This window comes from Telmatherina bonti (genome assembly GCF_933228915.1).
Source record: "Telmatherina bonti genome assembly, chromosome: 3".
Lineage (NCBI taxonomy): Eukaryota > Metazoa > Chordata > Actinopteri > Atheriniformes > Telmatherinidae > Telmatherina > Telmatherina bonti.
The window spans coordinates 37,814,430-37,834,576 of record NC_136621.1 but is presented as its reverse complement, the minus strand read 5'-3'; the positions used below and the strand labels follow the sequence as shown (position 1 = coordinate 37,834,576).

The 20,147-nt window shown below is 40.5% G+C and overlaps 1 protein-coding gene across 2 annotated transcripts in view; it reads left to right on the top strand.

Moving 5' to 3' along the window:
* Window positions 1-222: 222 nt before the first annotated feature.
* The window catches only part of septin9b (septin 9b), a 61,279-nt gene continuing 41,354 nt past the window's right edge, over window positions 223-20,147 (top strand). The window contains exon 1 of one of the 2 annotated variants that reach the window (XM_079238192.1): window positions 223-329. In XM_079238192.1, coding sequence (XP_079094318.1) covers window positions 308-329 — 22 coding nt within the window. In that variant the 5' untranslated portion in view covers window positions 223-307. Of the gene's footprint in view, window positions 330-7,393; window positions 7,524-20,147 lie in introns of those variants that run through there. The other variant, XM_079238191.1, reaches the window with a different exon arrangement.

Genomic DNA, 20,147 nt, shown 5'->3' with positions numbered 1-20,147 from the left:
TAAATGGATCTACTTGAGAAAAAAACAACCATCTGACTTGCACATGGCTGGGGACGACGGCTCTGCTCGCCTGTTATTCTAACAGACTGAAGGCATTAAAAGTTAGAGGAAGTAAGGGCAACAGAGACGGACGGAGGAAAAGGAGGGAGGAGAGAGGGAGGGCTGAAAGAGGAGGACAGGGTGACTAAGTCAAGAAGAGAAAAGGGGAAGTCTCCATGCAGAAAAAAAGGGAGGGAAGGAAGGAAAGGAGAGGAGAGGAGAGAAAAGCGAGAGGTTTCATGTGGCTGTTTGAGGTGGCCGTTGAGTTATGGAGCGAGACAGAATAGCCGGTAAGTCTCCTCTCTTTGTTAGACGACAACAGGAGCAGCTTTCTTTCTGCTTGTGTTTGCTTTGTGTCTTTATTCTGCGTCTGTGTGTTTACCAGTCGGCTTCTGGTGTATGTTTGTGGGTATAATCAGACCAAAAACAAACTTGCCCCCTCGCCTCCCTCTTCTTGCTGAATGGGCAGCCGAAGCTACAGTAAGCTCATTGTGAAGTGAGCAGAATGTTTCTGAATGGCTCCCATATACAGAAGCAGTGAGTTAACCTCATGTGATGTGCTGTCAGAGACGATTTCGCTGAGCGGCAAAGCGTAATCTCCTTCGGCAAAGTGGCGCTGTCATTGGCGGGCTCGGAGACAGATTCACAGCTGACCCACATGCGAAGCTACAATCCATTGATAGATGGACAGAATTAAATCTACAAACCATCACAACATGATTGGAGACTATGCTGGGAGTTGTGGTGGGGGGTGTCCAGTTGTCAGATTAATTCTGACTGACATTTGTGGTTTATTTTAAGGGATCCGACTTCTGTCTGCTGATATGATGCTGTTTTAACAGACTTTTGAAGCAACTGGGATGCATCAGACTCTCCATGCGGCTGTGCATCTTCTTCACAGTGAAACTGTTTCTCTCTGGAGCTTATGTCATGGAAATCTCCCACCAGAAACCTTTAATTAGCAAACTTTTCCGCTCAGTCTGCACCGACATGCTAATGCTAATCCAAAAGCTCAGTTATTCTCGGCATCAAGCTGAGCAACACTCTGCTAATTACACTTTGCACTGCTTTGTTAATAAAAAGTAAAGTTTTGGGTACAGTGAGTCATCCTGACACGCTGAACTCCTATTTTTATTTCCACTTGATGGCACTATTGCAGTGTTATCTTCTGCTCAGAGCAGCCTGCGCTTCCCTACATTATGTGAATAATTTCTACCCTGCAGACGGAGGGATGTTTTTTATAGGAAGAGGAGGAATTGAACACGTTGACATCAGTACAGGAGAGAAGTAAAGTTACAAAGCGTTCATTTTCCAGCCGGAAAACACGAGACTGGTTTGATTGAGCCTTTTTTTCCTCCGTTTAAGGAAGCACTGTGTGGGTTTGGCTACTTCCTGATTTTCAACCTGTGCTGACCAGTTCTGTTTGGACCTGTTGTCTTGACAACCCAGTCAAAGTGCTGACCCCACCAACCCATGATCTCCTCAGATGTTGGTTTGAGGAAACTTGGATGGTGGTACAGAAATGGGGTTTTAGGTGCCGTTATCATGCATCTGCATCTCAGCCATGTGTCCAAGCGTCCTCTAAGTGTTTTTGTTTTTGCCTCGTCTGGTCAGGGTAGTGATAATCTCTTCAACAGGACATGTCATCTCACATGGCTGTCCCATATGGTTTTAAGAAAGGGAAACAAAGAACAGGCATGTTGGTTGCCTTCAAGTTCAGCCAGTTAAACAGGAAGAACATCACAGTGTTTGTGTGCATGAACAACATCAAACTGGGAAATTCTACCATCAGATATTAAAGGTGAGACAGTGGATTTTGAAAGTGCAGGTTAATCCGGTGCTCTAAGAAAAACACAATGTCTGATAAGAAGAAAAGCTGAAAATCAGGTTCTACACCAACCTGCCACTTTATTAGGTTGTTAGCAGTGGTTAGACCCCCTTTTCCTACAGAAGTGTATTAATTTCTCATGTCATTGACTCAACAAGGTGTTGGAAACATTCCTCGAAAATTTTGTTCCATATTGACATGAAGCATCACACATTTGCTGTAGATTGATGATGAGAATCTCCCGTTCCACCACATCATGTTGAGAATCTTCACCAGATCCTAAAGCTGCTCTTTTGAACTGAAATTTGGTGACCGTGAAGGCCGTTGAAGCACAGTGAACTCACTGTTTGAGGCATCAATGGCTCAGGTGGTAATACAAGTCATCTAATGACCATAAGGTTGGTAGTTTGAGTCCAACTCCTTGGTCATCTGCCGTTCTGTCCTTAGGCAAACACTCAGGTGTTAGCGTTGCAGGTGTATGAAAGAGTATGAATGTTTGGTGGTGGTCGGAGAGGTCGAAGGTACACATCAGCTGCAATGTTTCCGTCCCGGGCCAGCTGTGGCTACAGATGTAGCTTTATGAGGAGTGAATGAATTGGGGATCAAATTCTGAGTGCTTAGTGTGCCATCCGCAAAAAAGCACAATATAAAAGTAGCCCACTATCATTGTCATGTTCAAATAACCAGTGTGGAGATGATGTGATCTTTGTGACATGGTGCATCATCCTGCTGGAAGTTTCCATCAGAAGATGCTACACTGTGCTCAGAAAGGGATGGACATGGTCAGCAGCAGGACTCAGGTAGGCTGTGCTGGTTAAACCATGTCATGGTGGGACTAAGGGGACCAAAGTGGGACAAGAAAACCTCCCGCCACCGTTCCACCAGCAGCAGCCTGAAGCGTTGATCCCGACGGCAGGATGGATCCATGTTGTCATGATGTTTCCAGCAGATTCTGATCCTACCATGTGAACGTGGAGCTGAACTGGAGACTCATCAGACCAGCAACGTTTCTCCATCTTCTATTGTCCAGTTCTGGTGAGTCTGTGTGAATTGTAGCCTCAGTTTCCTGTTCTTACTGACAGGAGGGAACCCGCTGTGGTCTTCTGCTGCTGGAGACCATCTGCTTCCAGGCTGGACGTGTTGTGTGTTCAGAGAAGATGTTCAGTGGCTGATTACTGTTACCTTTATATCATCTTCAACCTGTCAGCTTATTCTCATCTAACCTCTGACATCAACAAGACATTAGACAACTGCAGCTCGCTGGATGTTTCCTCTTCTTCAGACCTTTTCTGTAACCCTTGAGATGGTTGTGTGTGGAAAATCCCAGTAGATCCACCAGTTTATGAAACATCATGCCAGATTTAAAGTCACTTCAACCCACTTTCTTCCTCATTCTGATGCTCAGTTTAAACTTCAGCGAGTCGTCTTCACCATGTCTACATGGTGAGTTACTGGACTTAGATATTTCTCTTTACAAGCAAATGAACAGGTTCCTCTAATAAAATGGCCAGTATTTTTACATGCTTTATCTTATTAACATGTTGTGTAATTGAGTTAATTGTGCAAGGGATGCTCATTTCCCCCCCCCCCCCCACACTGCATACACTGTGAATATGTTTAAAACAGGCCGATTTCCCCTGTTTACACCTCACCAGACACAAGAATGCACAGCTGCAGAAGTAGTGAGTGATCTCTTTCACAGAGAAGTTTGTCTATCTCTGTTATGTCACCCCTGAACTGCCCCGTGTTTCCATCATGTTCAGCAGCATCACCTGTCAGACGTCCTCCCTCAGGACGAGTGGAGGTGGGGCTTCCTTTACTCCCGGTTTTCATGCCTCCCTCATTTATCATCAATGCAGAATAATCTAAGAAACAATATGAGGTGAGATACAGGGACGGCGAAGGGGAGGACAACGGCAGGGCGTCAACTCATCGAGGATATCCTGTACACTTCTACAGAACACAGAGAGCTGAGTGATTTCATTGATTTCCTCTATTTGGGGTTTGTGTATATCCGCGGATATGGGCTGGGTTGTGTGCACGTGCACTTTTTTGGTGAGATCCTGTAGAGGTCAGGCTGCCTATAGCCCATCAAACCTTTCATGTTGTCAGCAAAGTGATTCTGAAGACAGGAACATGCATGCCATGCATGAACATACTGCCATTCTGCACCTGAATCCTTTTATTTATGTTTTGTTCTTAATATGGAATAAATCCATGAATCCAAAATATTTAACCAAAAAAAGGGCGTTTATGTCCATCCATTTTCTTAACTGCTTAGTCCAGTTCAGGGTTGTGGGAAGCTGGAGCCTTTCCCAGTACACCCTGGACAGGTCACCAGTTCATCACAGTCCAACACAAAGAGACAAACAATCTTTGTCCTTGGATGGTCAGAGGAAGAACTCACACATAAATGCAAACTCTACAGATAAAGACCACTGCTTGAACCTCCCCCCAGCCCAGGGGACTCGAACCAGCAACCTTCAACGGGATTAAAGCGGTCGAAGGACCACACCATCCGAAGTGAGTGTGACCAGCAGGTGGCATCAGACCAAAGGATTTTTATTGTGATTAAAATATCTTTATCAATCACATGTTGCACACAAAATATCTATTTACTCTAAAAGAAGCACAAATATATCAACAGCTTTTAAAAAAGGTTTTTTTTTATTTATATACAATAATAGTTCAAATAGTTTTGTTAAATTGCATTTTAATTTACCTTTTGATGTAATAAAATCATCCCTGCGATTTACTGGCGAGCTGTCCAGGGTGTACCCTGCCTTTCACCCTAAGACTGCAGGGATAGGCTCCAGCTTCCCCGCAACCATGAATTGGATTAAGCGGTTAGGAAAATTAATGAATGTAATAAAATCAAATAATTATGAACAAGAAGGATGAAAGTTTCAGAACCGACTGAAAAGTAATGATTCAGCAGGATGAGTTTTAAATGGTGTGAAGCCGCTTCTTTCTGAACATCGATGGAACAATTTCTGCATTTCTAGGTGAGATAAATCTTCACAAAACAAACAGTAACTTCTGCGCGACGGCATGTTCGTGGACAAACACCTCTTGGCAGCATACATCTCTCAACAAGCAGGTTTCACCAAACCAGAAGCAAAATAAGACTGAATTCGTTTTTATTTGTAAAACAGTCATACAATATGTCTAACAATTGCTTTTATGCCCCAAAAGCTCATATCCACCAGGATAAAGCTGCATTCAGATAGATGAACATGTAAAGTTGTTCTTTATGAGCAATTTTCTGTTTAATTCACAATTTTAAATCCAGTTACTTGGATTTTATTCGATTAGATTTTTATTGTTTGTTCATTTATCTACCAGGTTAATAACTGTAAAGCCGTGTTAGCCATCAAATCGCTTATTCTAATAAGCACTGGTTTAAAATCTGATTAATTTACAGGCTTTCCATGTGAAAATAAGCATTTTACGCCATATGCCGTTTCATTGTTTACTCTACTGACAAATGTCACATTTGTTGTAATTAATGCCAAATTACTAGTTATGTGCACACACACAACCCGCACGATTTATCTGGGCGTTTTCATTTAATATAATCACATTAGTGATGCTTTATCTTATTAAACGTGAAATAATTAAATGCACTTATACACTCAGTTAAAACATCATAATGGATGATAGGTATTTCCCAGTTCGTATTTCTGCTACTTCCTGTTTAATCCAACATTTCTCCTGTTTAATCCTGAACATCACCAACAAAGTAGTAAAATGGAAGTTAAATAATCTTCTTTGGGTGTGTGATTGTGATTAGTTGCACTGACTGACTCACCTGCGTGCATGGAGGAAGGAAATGGTGGGAAGTAAAGGGACTGTAATGGATCAAACTATGCTAATGTTGAATGTAGCTGTTAAAGCAAACCTGGAAAAGTGGCTCCACTTCAGTAAAAAGTCCTCATGGAGCAAAATGTCCTGATTCTTATCATGTAAAGAAGATTGAAAATAGAAGAAAGGGTCTTGGTGGTTGACGGGTGATGAGAACTGAGACAAACGGGGGGGGGGTAAGCAGGGGGTAATTGGTCATGTTAGTCCTGTAAAAAAAAAGCTGCTGTTGTGATTGGTCCTGGCTTTCGGAGCCCATGTTCCCTGCTCTGACTCAGCTGTGTGTAGCGACGTCTGAAGCACTTCGGACTAATTGCAGTGATTTGATTGCTGTAATCTCCCTTCATTCATGCTTGGAAGCAGATTACTCAGTCTGAGGCTACAGCAAAGACATTCCAAGTCTCAGTTCATCAGTTCTTCCCTTCCAGCTCCTTCTATGTCGACCACTGGTCAGATATCCATCTCAGCGTCACTCCTGATCGCTGCTTTTCGGATAGACAAACACTGTGCGGACCGTGTTCTGCTCTCCGTCGAGAGACACCTCCACAGCAGTTGCATTTAGTCACCATTCTGCAGCACAGTGTTATTTAGTGTTCCCAGCGACCTCTCAGGTGTTAGGGTCAGGGGCCAGTGGGTGTGCTTGGCATCCCATTAGTGCCCCTCAGAATGGAGCTTTTCATTCAGATGGGATTTACCAGGTACTGTTTTGTTCCTTTGTAGCCTCCATTTGGGCTGAAAAACTGTTTGTGATTTGATTTATTGCATCTGATGTGTTTATGTCCCCCGACTATGTGGGAATGGAAATATCAGCTCCCAGCGGCACACGCTTTAGTCTTAGGTTTCCTTTAAGCGCTGATTGGGTGTCTGCTTTTACATTTACTCATATGACCTTTAGCATTAGTATGGAAATGGTAAAACTAACCCTGAATCAGGATTTATTAGTCATAAATGTCATTTGCATTCATGTCTGGCTCCAAAACAGGAAGCAACGACAAAGCTGCTGTCGCCATCTGCAGCGGATCGAGGTTTCTACGGCACGTCAGTAAACCTTGATATGTCGTCGCTTTGGGTTATTTTATCCGCTCCTTTTAACAATGTTTCTGTCTCACCGCAAACATCAGTGGCTGAACTGGTCGAAACAGCCTCAAGGACGGGTAACACAACCGTGGCCGCCACATCAAAAGCCAACTTTTCATCTGTTTCTGAGCCAAAAAAGTAAAAAGGGGGGGAATGCAGTGGAGATGGATTTCTGGGTCGGACATGTCCAAGATCAAATTTCCAAATTCTTTGCCATAACAGATAACACTTCCATCTATCAATAGCTGCAGCAGGATCTTGTCTGATGTGAGTAAACTTGATTAAACACACGTTGTCAGAGGCTGAATGAGGAAATCCCAACTAAGAGCCTCTTTAGCTGAAAAGAGCCTCGCCTTATGACAGCGTCTCCTGTCTACACAAATGCCTGTACGTGCACGTAAGAGTGTGTGGGGGGCAGGGGACACACACATCCCAAAGACTTTGGAGGAACGGTGTGTGTGTGTTTGCAACGGCAGGGAGGAGGACAAGGGAGGAGGCTCGCCTGTTCTCTCAGTCTGAAGCCTGAAAACAGCAAAACAGTTCAAGTTGGTGGGAAGTCGGGTCTGTTTGTCCTTTTACAGAGTTAGAGGCTCGGACTTGTTCTTTTGGGGCTCCGTTGGGAAGTTTGTTGAGAGTTAACAGGGAAGTTTAGTGCAGAAAGAGAGAGAGATGTCTGGAGGCAACCCACACTTGGAGGGAATTATTTCTGATTTTGAAGGTTTGTCACTGATTTATTTTGTGCATTTACAATATTTGGCTGAATAGTTAAACCGTGTAAAGTTCATCCAATATCTTACCCTCTGTGTGTGAATCTGGGTTTTCATTTACTTTCACTGGTGTGTTTGTGAGTTTCTCTGTTAAACAGGGTGGGAGGGGGGCATATGCTAGCCAAGGCACTTCAGCATCTCATCTGTTATTGATTATACCCGAGTAACGTCAGTAATGGGGAAAACAAAACAAAAATAAACCCACAAATTCAAGCATTAGATGTGCTCGTGACAAAAACATGCTGTGCAGACTCGGAGATAACATCTGTCCAACCACATCCACAATATCCACAACTTCATCTTGTCTTTGTTTTCAAACCTGCGTGAAGCTTTGCATCACCTCCCTTTGTCCTCTTTTTCCACTTCTTTCTTCCTTCCTCAGTCCTGCTTTTCCTCTTCCTCCTCCTGTCAGTCCCTCCGGCTGTTTTTGGGCTGACGTTCACGGTTAGATGTCACAGTTAGGCTGCAGCTGAGAGCAGAAGATACAAAGGCAGTCAGGTTTACATGCTCAGCAACAGGCAGGTTGTGCTTTTCAGTTATGCATTTCATAACATAACTAATGACTGCATATCATTTCCAGCTATTTATTGATCACCTTTCTCCCTCCAAGAGCACGTTGTCAGTGGCTGCATTCAAAGACATGATGTAAACGTCATGAAGAATCTTTTCTCAGCCATTAAAAATAAAAATACACATGAATGTATGTTTGCAAAGTCAAGCAATCAGCTTTCATTCTGAACATTTCAAACACTGGATGGATTATTCAAGCCTGTGCTTATGCATGGGTAATAAGATGGGCATGCACTGTATTTACACTGTATTGGACTCATAGTAAAGCGGACAGTTGTGAGATTCAATAAGTGTAAAAAGTAAGTATTGTGATATTCATTTAGTATTTTTTACAAGTACAGCTGCAAATCGGTGTTTTACACAAAAGACAAACACTTTTAAAAGTGCAATTAAACATTATTGTCATCATAAAACAATTAAAATGACTTAAAGTTGATAGATAGTTGATGAGAAATATACTAGGAAATGGAGTAATACAGTGTAATAAATTAAAATATTAGTATATGGGTTTCTGATGAAGAAGAAATGACGCATTGCAAAACTTTTTAAGCTCACCTAAAGAAATTAAACTGTTTTAGGATTAATGTTCCTGTGCAGTGATGTAGCTGCAGCTCATAGAACAATATGTGATCATTATCTCTGCAAAGGCTAACTCTGATTAAGTGAAGCAGAACAAAGTTGGAGAGCTTTTAGAAAAAACAGTGAAGGTGAGACCTTTGAAATAACCATTTTGATACAGTTGGACCATCCGTTCTTGATGTCCACCAGTTGGGGAACTTCAGATGTGAGAAGACTAAAACCCCCCACAGAGTAGATCAAGACAGTGGCGGCACAAAACCTTTACACATGGGACTGCTAGGGGGGGCAAGACTTTATCAGAAATAATTTTGCTCTTCTCTCCAACAAGACATTCATAGAGAGGACTGTGGCTGCTATAGAAGAATTACACATAAAACACATTTGTATTAATCATCTGGATTACTAAATGGAAACATTTGCAACAAGCTTCAGAGAAAGATGAGTTGGTTGTTATGAGGTACAGTATTTGGCAATAACTTCTCTATGCTATTCCATTTCTATGGAATATCACATTGTCTTTTGAGCATTGTCATTTGTCGCTTTGTTGTTTTTCTTATATCTGTTTCTTATTGTGCTACCCTTTGCAGTTCTAATTGCCTCTCAAGGATAAAGTTTATTCTGATTCTGATTCTTCCGTAGCAGTTCTGGTGAACTGGATGTGTGATTGTGAATGAATTGCATGGCTAGCTTCACGCTAGTATCTGCCAGGCTGCTGATATTGGGGCTGGGCTCTGTATCAGCCTGATTTGTCCTTCCAAAACGTTGGAAACATCTTTCTACACGCAATAACACTAGTTAAAGGCTACATTTCCCTACATCTTCATTTAGTAGCTTACTTTACAACCAGCTGGCAGCCCCGCTAGCCTCCTGTTAAACTAAATCATGAAGGTAGCTTAGTAATTGCTAAGTAACTTGGATACTAAGGTAATCTTTGGGTATTATTTATGGTTTATTTCCAGTTCCAATGTCAAAATATTGCCTGAATTGATGTGTAGTTTCCATATGAACTCACTGAGTGATAAATATGACATGGTTTCCCCACATTATCTTAAAACTAACCTAGTCCTCCCACATAATAAGGTTAGCACTGCTACATAGCTTGATGCTAACGTCACACTAGCCTTTTGTAATGTTTGCAGTTGTATTTGCACTTTTCTAGAGATGTATAGCCAAATGTCATAACTTGGTCCTCCCACATAATAAGGTTAGCACTGCCACATAGCTTGATGCTAATGTCCCATTAGCCTTTTGTAATGTTTGTAGTTGTATTTGCGCTTTTCTAGAGATGTATAGCCAAATGTCATAATTTAGTCCTCCCACATAATAAGGTTAGCGCTGTTACATAGCTTAAAGCTAACATCACTTTCACCTTTCATATCGTTTGTAGTTGTATTTGCACTTTTCTAGCAATGTATAGCCAGATGTCAGTGTCTTAATTGGATTACTGATTAAGAAACTACTGTAACATTTATCACTAGTGCAGTGATACTTATGATCCTTGCATGTCTGGAAAAATATTTCTGTCCTATCCCTGTCAGTCACCTGAGGACCTGGAGTATCCAGTCAGATCCTCAAGATGACCACTACCAACTTGGCCACCTTTCTAGTTCCCCCTTTGGATGTAACATGTGTGTTTGTACTAATTAACATTTAATAATTGTTAAACAACATGGAAAATTAGCATTATTCCTGCTTATAAATAGACAATCTCTCCGTCCTCCATTCTAGGACTAAAAGGAACTGTGAGGTGCAAAGCAAAAACATGACTGAAAAATCGTCTTTTCATCCTCCAGTGCACTGCTTTGCACTGTATCTCACACCAAGATATAAACTGGCAAAGAAAAGGAAAATTCAATTTAATTGGTGTGCACACTGAAGAAGCAATGATCTCTGTTTGGATGGATTTGTGTTTGAGACTGTTGTGGAAAATCGGTGATAGACATTACCATGGAAACTACACGCTGAAACAATATTACTCTTTTGTAAAAGTTAGAGGTTTTCTCTACTTACAAGTCACCAGAGAATAATTCCTCTCCTGTATATTTCCAGATTCTTTGAAGACTGTATAGCAATGGGCTGTTTTTGGTTTTGTGCCAGGTTATATGGACAGTTTATCTTTTCAAAGGTGCCATATGCTGCTGCAGCTCTAGCGCGACATGTTGAGAGGAAATGAACATAATAATAAAGATTGCGTTTATGTGTGGTATTTCTAAATCTGGCAGTGAGGCTGGTGCTTTTTTAAACGTGGAAATGCAACACATACCTAACACTTTGACATACTCTGTGGCCATGTGTGCTTGGATGGCAGTCATTGCTAATTTGCCTTGTCAAGTTAATTTAATGAAAAATTGATTTATAGGTCTCTCTGGCCTTTCTGGGCATTTGTCACCTTCCAAGGCAGCTGGATTTTAAGGAGATCTGTGAAATCCAAACATGAGAGAATCCATCTTTTATAGCCTCAAGCTCCATATATGTGGCCGTAACATGTTTTAGGTGCAACAACCGCTAATTGCTAACTGCTAACAGACAGCTTCATGTAGCACCTAGTATAGATGTTAAATCAGAACAAGAAAGTATTTTGTCAGTTAAAAAAAAAAAAAAAAAGACAGCAAAGAAGTACATTTAAGTCTTTTCTTTCTGTTTTCATAGTTCTTCTGACTGCAAAAGGTTCAACTCCGTTAGCTTCTCTGCTGAACTGTGTACTACTTGAGGGCCAAAGTTTTTTTTAAAGTATTTTCCATTGTTCAAACGCAATCAAATAACTCTTAGATTACCGGATCAAATGTGAACCAATGTTCACCAATTAGGGCTATGCAGATTGAGCCGAATATAAATATTATCTATATCAAGGCTAGTGTCTGTATCATTCTATCCTCGCAAGATGAGTTTAATATTTGTCCTACAGTGGGCTTTAGGGCCAAAAAGTTAAAAATTGTGAATATGGTAGTAGACAATCAATAGTAGGTTTTGCTGATTGGCATTGCTGACTTTATTTTTCTCATACCATATCAGTATCGGGCCCTGTGATGAACTGGCGACTTGTTCACCGTATACCCTGCCTCTCGCCTGATAATTGCTGGGATGGACTCCAGTTTGCCTGCTACCCTTAATTGAACTAAGCAGCACAGAAAATGAATGAATGAATAACTAAATGAGTATCAGTATTGATATTGGTATCAATGATAATTTCCTGCGATGGACTGGCGAGCTGTCCAGGGTGTACCCTGCCTGTCGCCCAAAGCCAGCTGGGATAGGCTCCAGCTTCCCCGTGACCCTGAATTGGATTAAGCGGTTTAGAAAATGAATGAATGAATGAATAAATGAATGAATGAATGAATGAATGAATGAATGATAATTTCCTGTATTTACTTGGTGTCATATTGATATCAACGTTTGCAGTATCGTCCAGCCCTAGTGGGTATACAGTGCTGGTAGTCAAGGTAGATTGAGACTTTCAATGGAGATGATCCACTGTAACGCCAACTTTCTAAGTTTAGTCTGTGTACTGACTGAATGTAAACCTCATTCATTCATTCATTCATTCATTATCCTAACCGCTTAGTCCGATTAAGGGTCACAGGGAAGCTGGAGCCTATCCCAGTAGTCTTTGGGTGAAAGTTGGGGTACAACGTGGACAGCTCGCCAGTCCTTCGCAGTGAATGTTAACCTGTAAAACAAAAACCTCAGAACTTTTTCCATGCTGTTTGGCATCCCAGCTTAAAAATGTTGTTGTGTGTTAGTCCTACCACAAAATGTGCTTGGTCTGAGTTTTATCATTTCAGTTTTGAGCCAACTGAGCCCCAATTAATCAAATGTTGGAGCTTTTCCGCATCAGCCCACATTGCTAGCCCCTCTCTCCTCCACACTCCCACTCTGTGAGGCTTTTACTCAGTTAAAAGCTGTGGGAAAGTGTTCTGCAGCCACTCTCTTCAGATTTAGATCAGCTTGTTTTTGTGGACAATAGTTAATCTTCAGCTGATCAAAGAAACAGGATGCAGGTTTATTTGTCAGAGGTCGAGAACTTGGTACTTGAAGCCAAAAGCTGCAACAGCAATACAGCAACTGCTTCAGAGACTGTGTAAGAGGGTGTCTAAAATCTTCAACCAGCGATGAATCTGCTTCTTGGTCCTGGTCGGGGTCACAGCTTCCTTTAAAAAAATGCAGGTTCCTCAGCATAAATCGCAGAAAAGTTGAAAATTGCAAACAGTGGAAACCTCTCCTGTGTGTCCTTCTACTTCACCAAACACCTATAGCTCTCCCACAATTTTATGTTGCACAGGATATCAGCCAAACCAGTTGGAAAACATGCAGTAAATCTGACACAGTGAGCAGCACTGGTCCTGGGCAGCATTAGCAAACCAGCAGTGGGCAGTTGAAGGAAGTGTGTGTTTGACAGTGTAGCATTAAGGTTTTGTCTTACCAAGGAAAATACCAAAGTTTTAAGTTGCATCGTTTATTGTTTGGCCTTGTCCTGTCAGCTGAGGGGTTGGTCATGTTTTTCCTTGTCTGACCACATCGACTTCGACTCTGTGGCTACTGACAGCAGAGAAACTTCCAGTGTATGAAATGGTTTTATATAACCGACGTTTGACAAAGAGTAACAGCCTTGATTACTGGAGTCATTGCTTAAGGCTACAATTACAGGACCAGATTAATTCAAGGTTAGGTTATGCACAGTAAAGTATACAAATACTGTCTCCATACCTGTTATATGTGAGGAGGGAGAAAGAAAAAGCCTGCGAGCATACCATGACTTATGCTGAAAAGTCATGGTACTTTATATATTACATGCATAGCTCCTCGTACGTGGTGGTACAGTGTTGCTTTATACCTTTATTTTCATGCTCTTTACATGTATTGTCACTTGTTCCAAAGCTGTTGTTTTGGATGCACAGAGAATAACACTTGCACTCAAACATTCATTCATTCATTCATTTTCCGAACCGCTTATTCCAATTAAGGGTCGCGGGGAAGCTGGAGCCTATCCCAGCCGGCTTTGGGCGACAGGCAGGGTACACCCTGGACAGCTCGCCAGTCCATCGCAGGTGCACTCAAACAACAGAATTAAAATCACATTTCAGTCTTCTGAAATCATATCTCAGTCCAGGTGTCTCCAACTCCGGTCCTCAAGGGCTAGCATCTTGCAGGTTTTAGTGTTTCCCTGCTGCAACACACCTGACCCAAATCAGTGGCTCATTAACAGGCAGGTGAAGAAGATGATAAGTTGCTTAAGAACCTTTTTGTTGGAATCAAATGTGTTGTACTAGGAAACCACTAAAACCTGCAGGATGGTAGCCCTCGAGGACCAGACTTGGTGACCCCTCAAGTCAGACGGAGATCGGTCAGATCTGAGTCTGTTGTTAAGCATTAGCAGATCTTATATTTGGTGGGCTTCCACTTCTTTTAAAACCCATCTTCTCCATCTTTTTCAGTAAATCTCTTCCCTCTCAGATAAACAAAAAAACACACATCTAACTGCACCAGTGGTTGTTTGGACTGGTAGGAGACGATTCCTCATGAGATGTGTTCTCATCATCCCAGCATGCAACTCAGTGTGATACTCTACTTGTGTCATGGCAACGTAACTTCAACATAATAGAACCTGTTCTAGCCACTCTCGCAGGACGTGAAGTTTCTGATTCGTGACCAAAACGAAGCAAACGGATACAAAAATTATCTCTGTTTATTAAACAAGCAATAAATAAAAAACTTAGGTGTTGCGTCCACAAAACTACTGCAACTACTTTAACAAACAAAAATATAAAAATTATTTTCTTCTATACGGTGAGAAAAACTGTAGCTCCTCGTCCTGCTCCATTTACAAAACCACTGAACATGCGCACTCCGCAGCGCACTCTCTCTTCATGGTCCTAATGCAGGACGTTAAAAGAAGCTTAAAATAGTCTATTTAACTTTAACATATAAATATGAAATATTTTTAAAACTATACAAAACCTGGCAAAATTTTCCATAGCAGGATAAATAACACATTACTTATAATAATAAAAAATGGTTCCATTATAATGTTATGCACAAATACATACAAAATAAACATAACTTTTACATGGCTCTAACAACTTTTATTAAAATAATTCCCAAACAATGCTATTATCATGAGAATATTATGATTTTATCAACATTGATGGGAAAAATGATCAATAAAAACCATGCCGAAATATTCCCATCGGTTAAAGCTGCTGATGCAACAACTGTGCAGAAACATGTGACACTGGTTTCCTGTAAGTTGTGACTCAACCACTGTGCTGGTGGAAAGTAGGAATTTACATGGTCATTTAATTCTTTATCTGCGTCATGGTTTATATCAAGTTCCTTAAAACTGGGGTTCTGACGTCCAGAAAATCCTCTCAGCAGCCCTGCATCGTTTATGATACGAGGATTAAATACATCAAATCAAACTTTATTTATAAAGCACTTTTCCTGCAGTAAGATGCAACACAAAATTCTTTACAGGATATAAAAACACAAAGAAAATTCATCAGCCCCTCCCTTCTTACAAATACATATTTGTCACTAAAACACAACATTTCCCTCCAGTCACATCATTTATTTGCAGCTTTATTAATAAAATTAAAGTCTTTCTTTGATGTAATATGACGTATGACACTGAGTTTCCTCAGAGGAAAAGATTCATGTGGCTTGTTGTTGTCAGCCTCCCAGTGGTCCCAGTAGTATCTCTTACATAAAGGTTTTGTATAAAATAGTGATTTTTTTCTGCTTCATTGAAAATAAAATGTTTTTATACAAATTACTTCATTCATAACTTCTGAACTTTTTTTTGTTAAATATATGTTTTAAATGCTTTTTGTTTTTATATATGCATAATAGAGACTCAAATAATATTAATACATTTTATTTGAAGCCTCCCAAGGACACTTTTATAACCTTAAAAGTAACTTTAACAGTTAATTAATTAAGAATAAAAATGACACACAAATAGACTGGAGAACACACGGAGAAGACTGCATCAATGGCAGGTAAATCTGCAGAAAAAGCAGGTTGCAGGTGAGATGGCAGCGAGTTCAGAGCGACTGAAGGTGCTGAGGCGGGCAGGGGGTACAGGGAGGAGGAGGAAGATTTAGGGAACAGAAGGAGGTGGCGATGTGGAGGATGTCACACGCATATGGAGGGGTGGGATAATGGATCAGAAGGTAGACAGGAAGAGATTGAAGTGGATATGGTGAGAACCAGTGGTGTTCCTGGATGATGGCTGGTTTTGTTGAACCAGTTGAAGCTCATGGAGATACTTGGCGGGGAAGGGAAGACGGTGGAGGCGTCAGCTTTTCATTAATGTTTCATAGTTTAATGTTTCTGGTGATTTCTACTTTCTAGCTGACATTTATCTATTTTTTATAACTTCATGAGCATCGTAGAATTGATGATGAACTTATTCCATATATTAACTTAGTTATTACAAGGAATGAATGAAACTGACTTTAATGCTGCGCTGCAGTTTAGTGCCTTTCTCACCCTTTACCAGCTGCTCACATAAAAATGATCAAGTCACCATGGTTACCTGCTGAGTGTCATTGAAGTGGCTCTATAATGCTAGTTCTAATTTTTTGGGCTTTCTACAGTGTTGTAGTGTTGACTACTCATTGGACATTTTTTTTTCTACGTTCGGTTTCCATGGCAACGATTGGTTTGAGAGGGTTTTTTCTACTTCAAAATTTTAGTGATGTCCCAGGGGAGGAATTCAGTGATTGGTCATCTTCTCTAGGTTGTGCATGTTTATGAGAAGAAAGCCACGCCCACCTTCACTGCTCAGTGTAACTACTACTAGCTGCTGACCAATCAGACGCATCCGCAGCAGGACAGAGGGCGGAGCTTTCTCTGTTGGCTTGTTTCATCTGAGAGGATCAATACAACATGAATGAAGGATTGTGATAAATCCTTGATTATTTCTTGTCCTTCTGACTTACATATTTAAATAAATTAGACTGAAATGTGCAGAATAGAGACACTTTAACATTTTCTAAAATATATAAAATATATATATATCAATTCCCTTTTTATGTTTTAATATTAAAAATTATACAATTAGTTAAATTATTTTGTCTAAGTTTGTTCTTTCCCTGAAGCTTTTTTAGTGTCAAAGTGGTGGTATTAAACTGTATGAATTTTTAGAGGAAAGAATGGCAGCTCCTAATTAACACCAGAAATATAAAAGTTATCTTATTGTTGCCTTTCTTCCTCTTTATCACCAGCAAGTTTTTTATTCCTTTTCCCTCCCTACTTTATTTTTGTTTTCCTCCCTCCCAAACCTCATATTTGTTCATGTTACCTAATGTTTATGTCCGTTGGTGATGTCCTTGAGAATAAGTGATGACACTGATGCCAGAGAGCCAGAATGACCCTCCGGCACCTGGGCTGCATGAAGATAGTGGCTGTGAAAAGCTGTGTTATTGTCCTGCAGGAGATGCTGTGAGATCCTGGACATAAGGCTGTGATAGGCAGCAGAGGGAGGTTTGGTGTTGGTCCTGCTGGATGCTGAAGTGCCTCTGAGGTAGACAAGTTGGCTCAGTTGTGGCTCATAGTCTGGGAAAGTTGCTTTACTGGGAAAATACTCATCAGATTCACACAAACACACGCACCTACATGCTTATGATCCTATGATATTGATATTCATCAAACTAACATCCAGGTTTCAGTGTTTTGCTTTAGCTGAACAAGTTAGCAGATTAGTAACAAGACCAGCTGAAAGGTTGACGGATACTTGAGTGAAAATCATAGATGTATACAAAGAGAGGTTTCTGAACAGCTGAAATGAAGCTCGGTGGATGATTGACATTGTGCGAACTCAGAGCTTTCTGTAGCTAAAAGCTAACTGAGCTAGCCCGGAGCTAACAGGCGCTAACCAGCTAACGGAGGTAAGCGGGCTAAAGCTAAGTCATGTTGTTAACCGGCTAAAAATCGCGGTTGTTCTACGTTCTCCTTACATGAAGCGGGAGATCAGGTACCTGTCAATCAAAAGGACACGCCCCTAAATGTGCAGAATTTTTAGATTAAATTACTTTTACATGGGTGAGTTAGAAAAAAATTGGAACCCCCCACAGTTGTCATGAAGGTAAACCTGACCTATTAAACTAAAAATGGATTGTTGAACCAGGCTGTAAACATGTTTATTTCTGCTGTAAGCATGTTTATTCCTGCTGTAAACATGTTTATTTCTGCTGTAAACATGTTTATTTCTGCTGTAAACATGTTTATTTCTGCTGTAAACATGTTTATTCCTGCTGTAAGCATGTTTATTCCCGCTGTAAACATGTTTATTCCCGCTGTAAACATGTTTATTCCCGCTGTAAACATGTTTATTTCTGCTGTAAGCATGTTTATTTCTGCTGTAAACATGTTTATTCCCGCTGTAAACATGTTTATTCCCGCTGTAAACATGTTTATTTCTGCTGTAAACATGTTTATTCCTGCTGTAAACATGTTTATTTCTGCTGTAAACATGCTTATTTCTGCTGTAAACATGTTTATTCCCGCTGTAAACATGTTTATTCCCGCTGTAAACATGTTTATTTCTGCTGTAAACATGTTTATTCCTGCTGTAAACATGTTTATTTCTGCTGTAAACATGTTTATTTCTGCTGTAAATATGTTTATTCCTGCTGTAAGCATGTTTATTCCCGCTGTAAACATGTTTATTCCTGCTGTAAACATGTTTATTTCTGCTGTAAACATGTTTATTTCTGCTGTAAACATGTTTATTCCTGCTGTAAGCATGTTTATTCCCGCTGTAAACATGTTTATTCCTGCTGTAAACATGTTTATTTCTGCTGTAAACATGTTTATTCCTGCTGTAAGCATGTTTATTCCCGCTGTAAACGTGTTTATTCCCGCTGTAAACATGTTTATTTCTGCTGTAAACATGTTTATTCCTGCTGTAAACATGTTTATTTCTGCTGTAAATATGTTTATTCCTGCTGTAAGCATGTTTATTCCCGCTGTAAACATGTTTATTCCTGCTGTAAACATGTTTATTTCTGCTGTAAACATGTTTATTCCTGCTGTAAACATGTTTATTTCTGCTGTAAACATGTTTATTCCTGCTGTAAACATGTTTATTCCTGCTGTAAACATGTTTATTTCTGCTGTAAACATGTTTATTCCTGCTGTAAACATGTTTATTTCTGCTGTAAACATGTTTATTTATGCTGTAAACATGTTTATTCCTGCTGTAAACATGTTTAATTCTGCTGTGAAGTTGGTCTTTTTAACATGGGAGTCCATGGGGATTTGCTCTGTTTTGCAGCCCCTAGTGGATGAAGGGGGAACTACATTTTTATGCACTTCTGCATAGGCTTCACTTTTAACTGCTGGAGTCTCTGTCCATCTCTTCATACAGTCTATGGTGAAAACAGCTGAATTCCCAGACAAAATTTAAACACAATAAAATCATAAATCACACGACTACACAATCAGAAGAGTTCTTATTATTATTATTATTAATGACCACTATAGTCAGTGGCAGGAAACTTCCCACAGTGTCTGCTAAATTCCTGCCGGCCAGGAGAAGCGAGGGACTGCACATCATTCCTACAGCGTTGACTAAAGCAGCATCACAAGCTCTCAGCTGCTTTTGAAGCCTGCAAAGTCAATTCTGCAGAGCAGCGCATCGCCTGGCCTGAGCTGAAAGTAGCCGTGACCTCCGACTCGGTCTTAGAAACAGCAGACAGGAAAGCAGGGTAAGACGGACGCAGTCCAGCAGCAGCAGGGCGTTTTTAATAAACACTGCAGATTTATTACTGTTTATGTCATTTTTTTCTATATATTGGGTAGATTTTAAAGCCGTTTTATGGTCTCTTACTGGATAATGAGCTGTGCTGTTTTCAGGACCTCAGCGAAGAAAACAAAACATCAGGCTGTGAGAAAATGACTGTTAAAGTGTTTATGAGTGATTCCTTCACGTCTTTAAGTGTGTAACTAAAGACATTTTCTTCTGCTTCTCACATATAATGTCACTTCAGAGGCTGCACTTCTCTTCTTCTCTTCCTTTTTTAAGTGTTTGTTTACAGAATTTACTGACACTTACTTCCAGTGATCTCTCCTGCAATGAGAACGTTTCTGTGGGACTGTTTGCAACACATCGTGGTGGTCAGTCTTCCAGGGGAGGCGACGCCCAGCGACCAAAATCATCATGCCATCTGCTTGACATGTTTGCATATCGCAGCATCCTTGTTTACTTGTTCATTGCAAACATCTGCAGCTGAATTATCCATTTTCCATACAGATCCCGTTCTACTACTTTACAGTCCTCTTGAAAGATTCGCAGAGACTTTGTTTAGTTATAAATCCTCAGTTCTCCCTTGCATTTAGCTTCTCACACCGCATTTCCATGACATTAATTTGCTAAATAAAAGCGATATTTCTAAGTTTTGACAAACAACAACTGCATTTTGCAG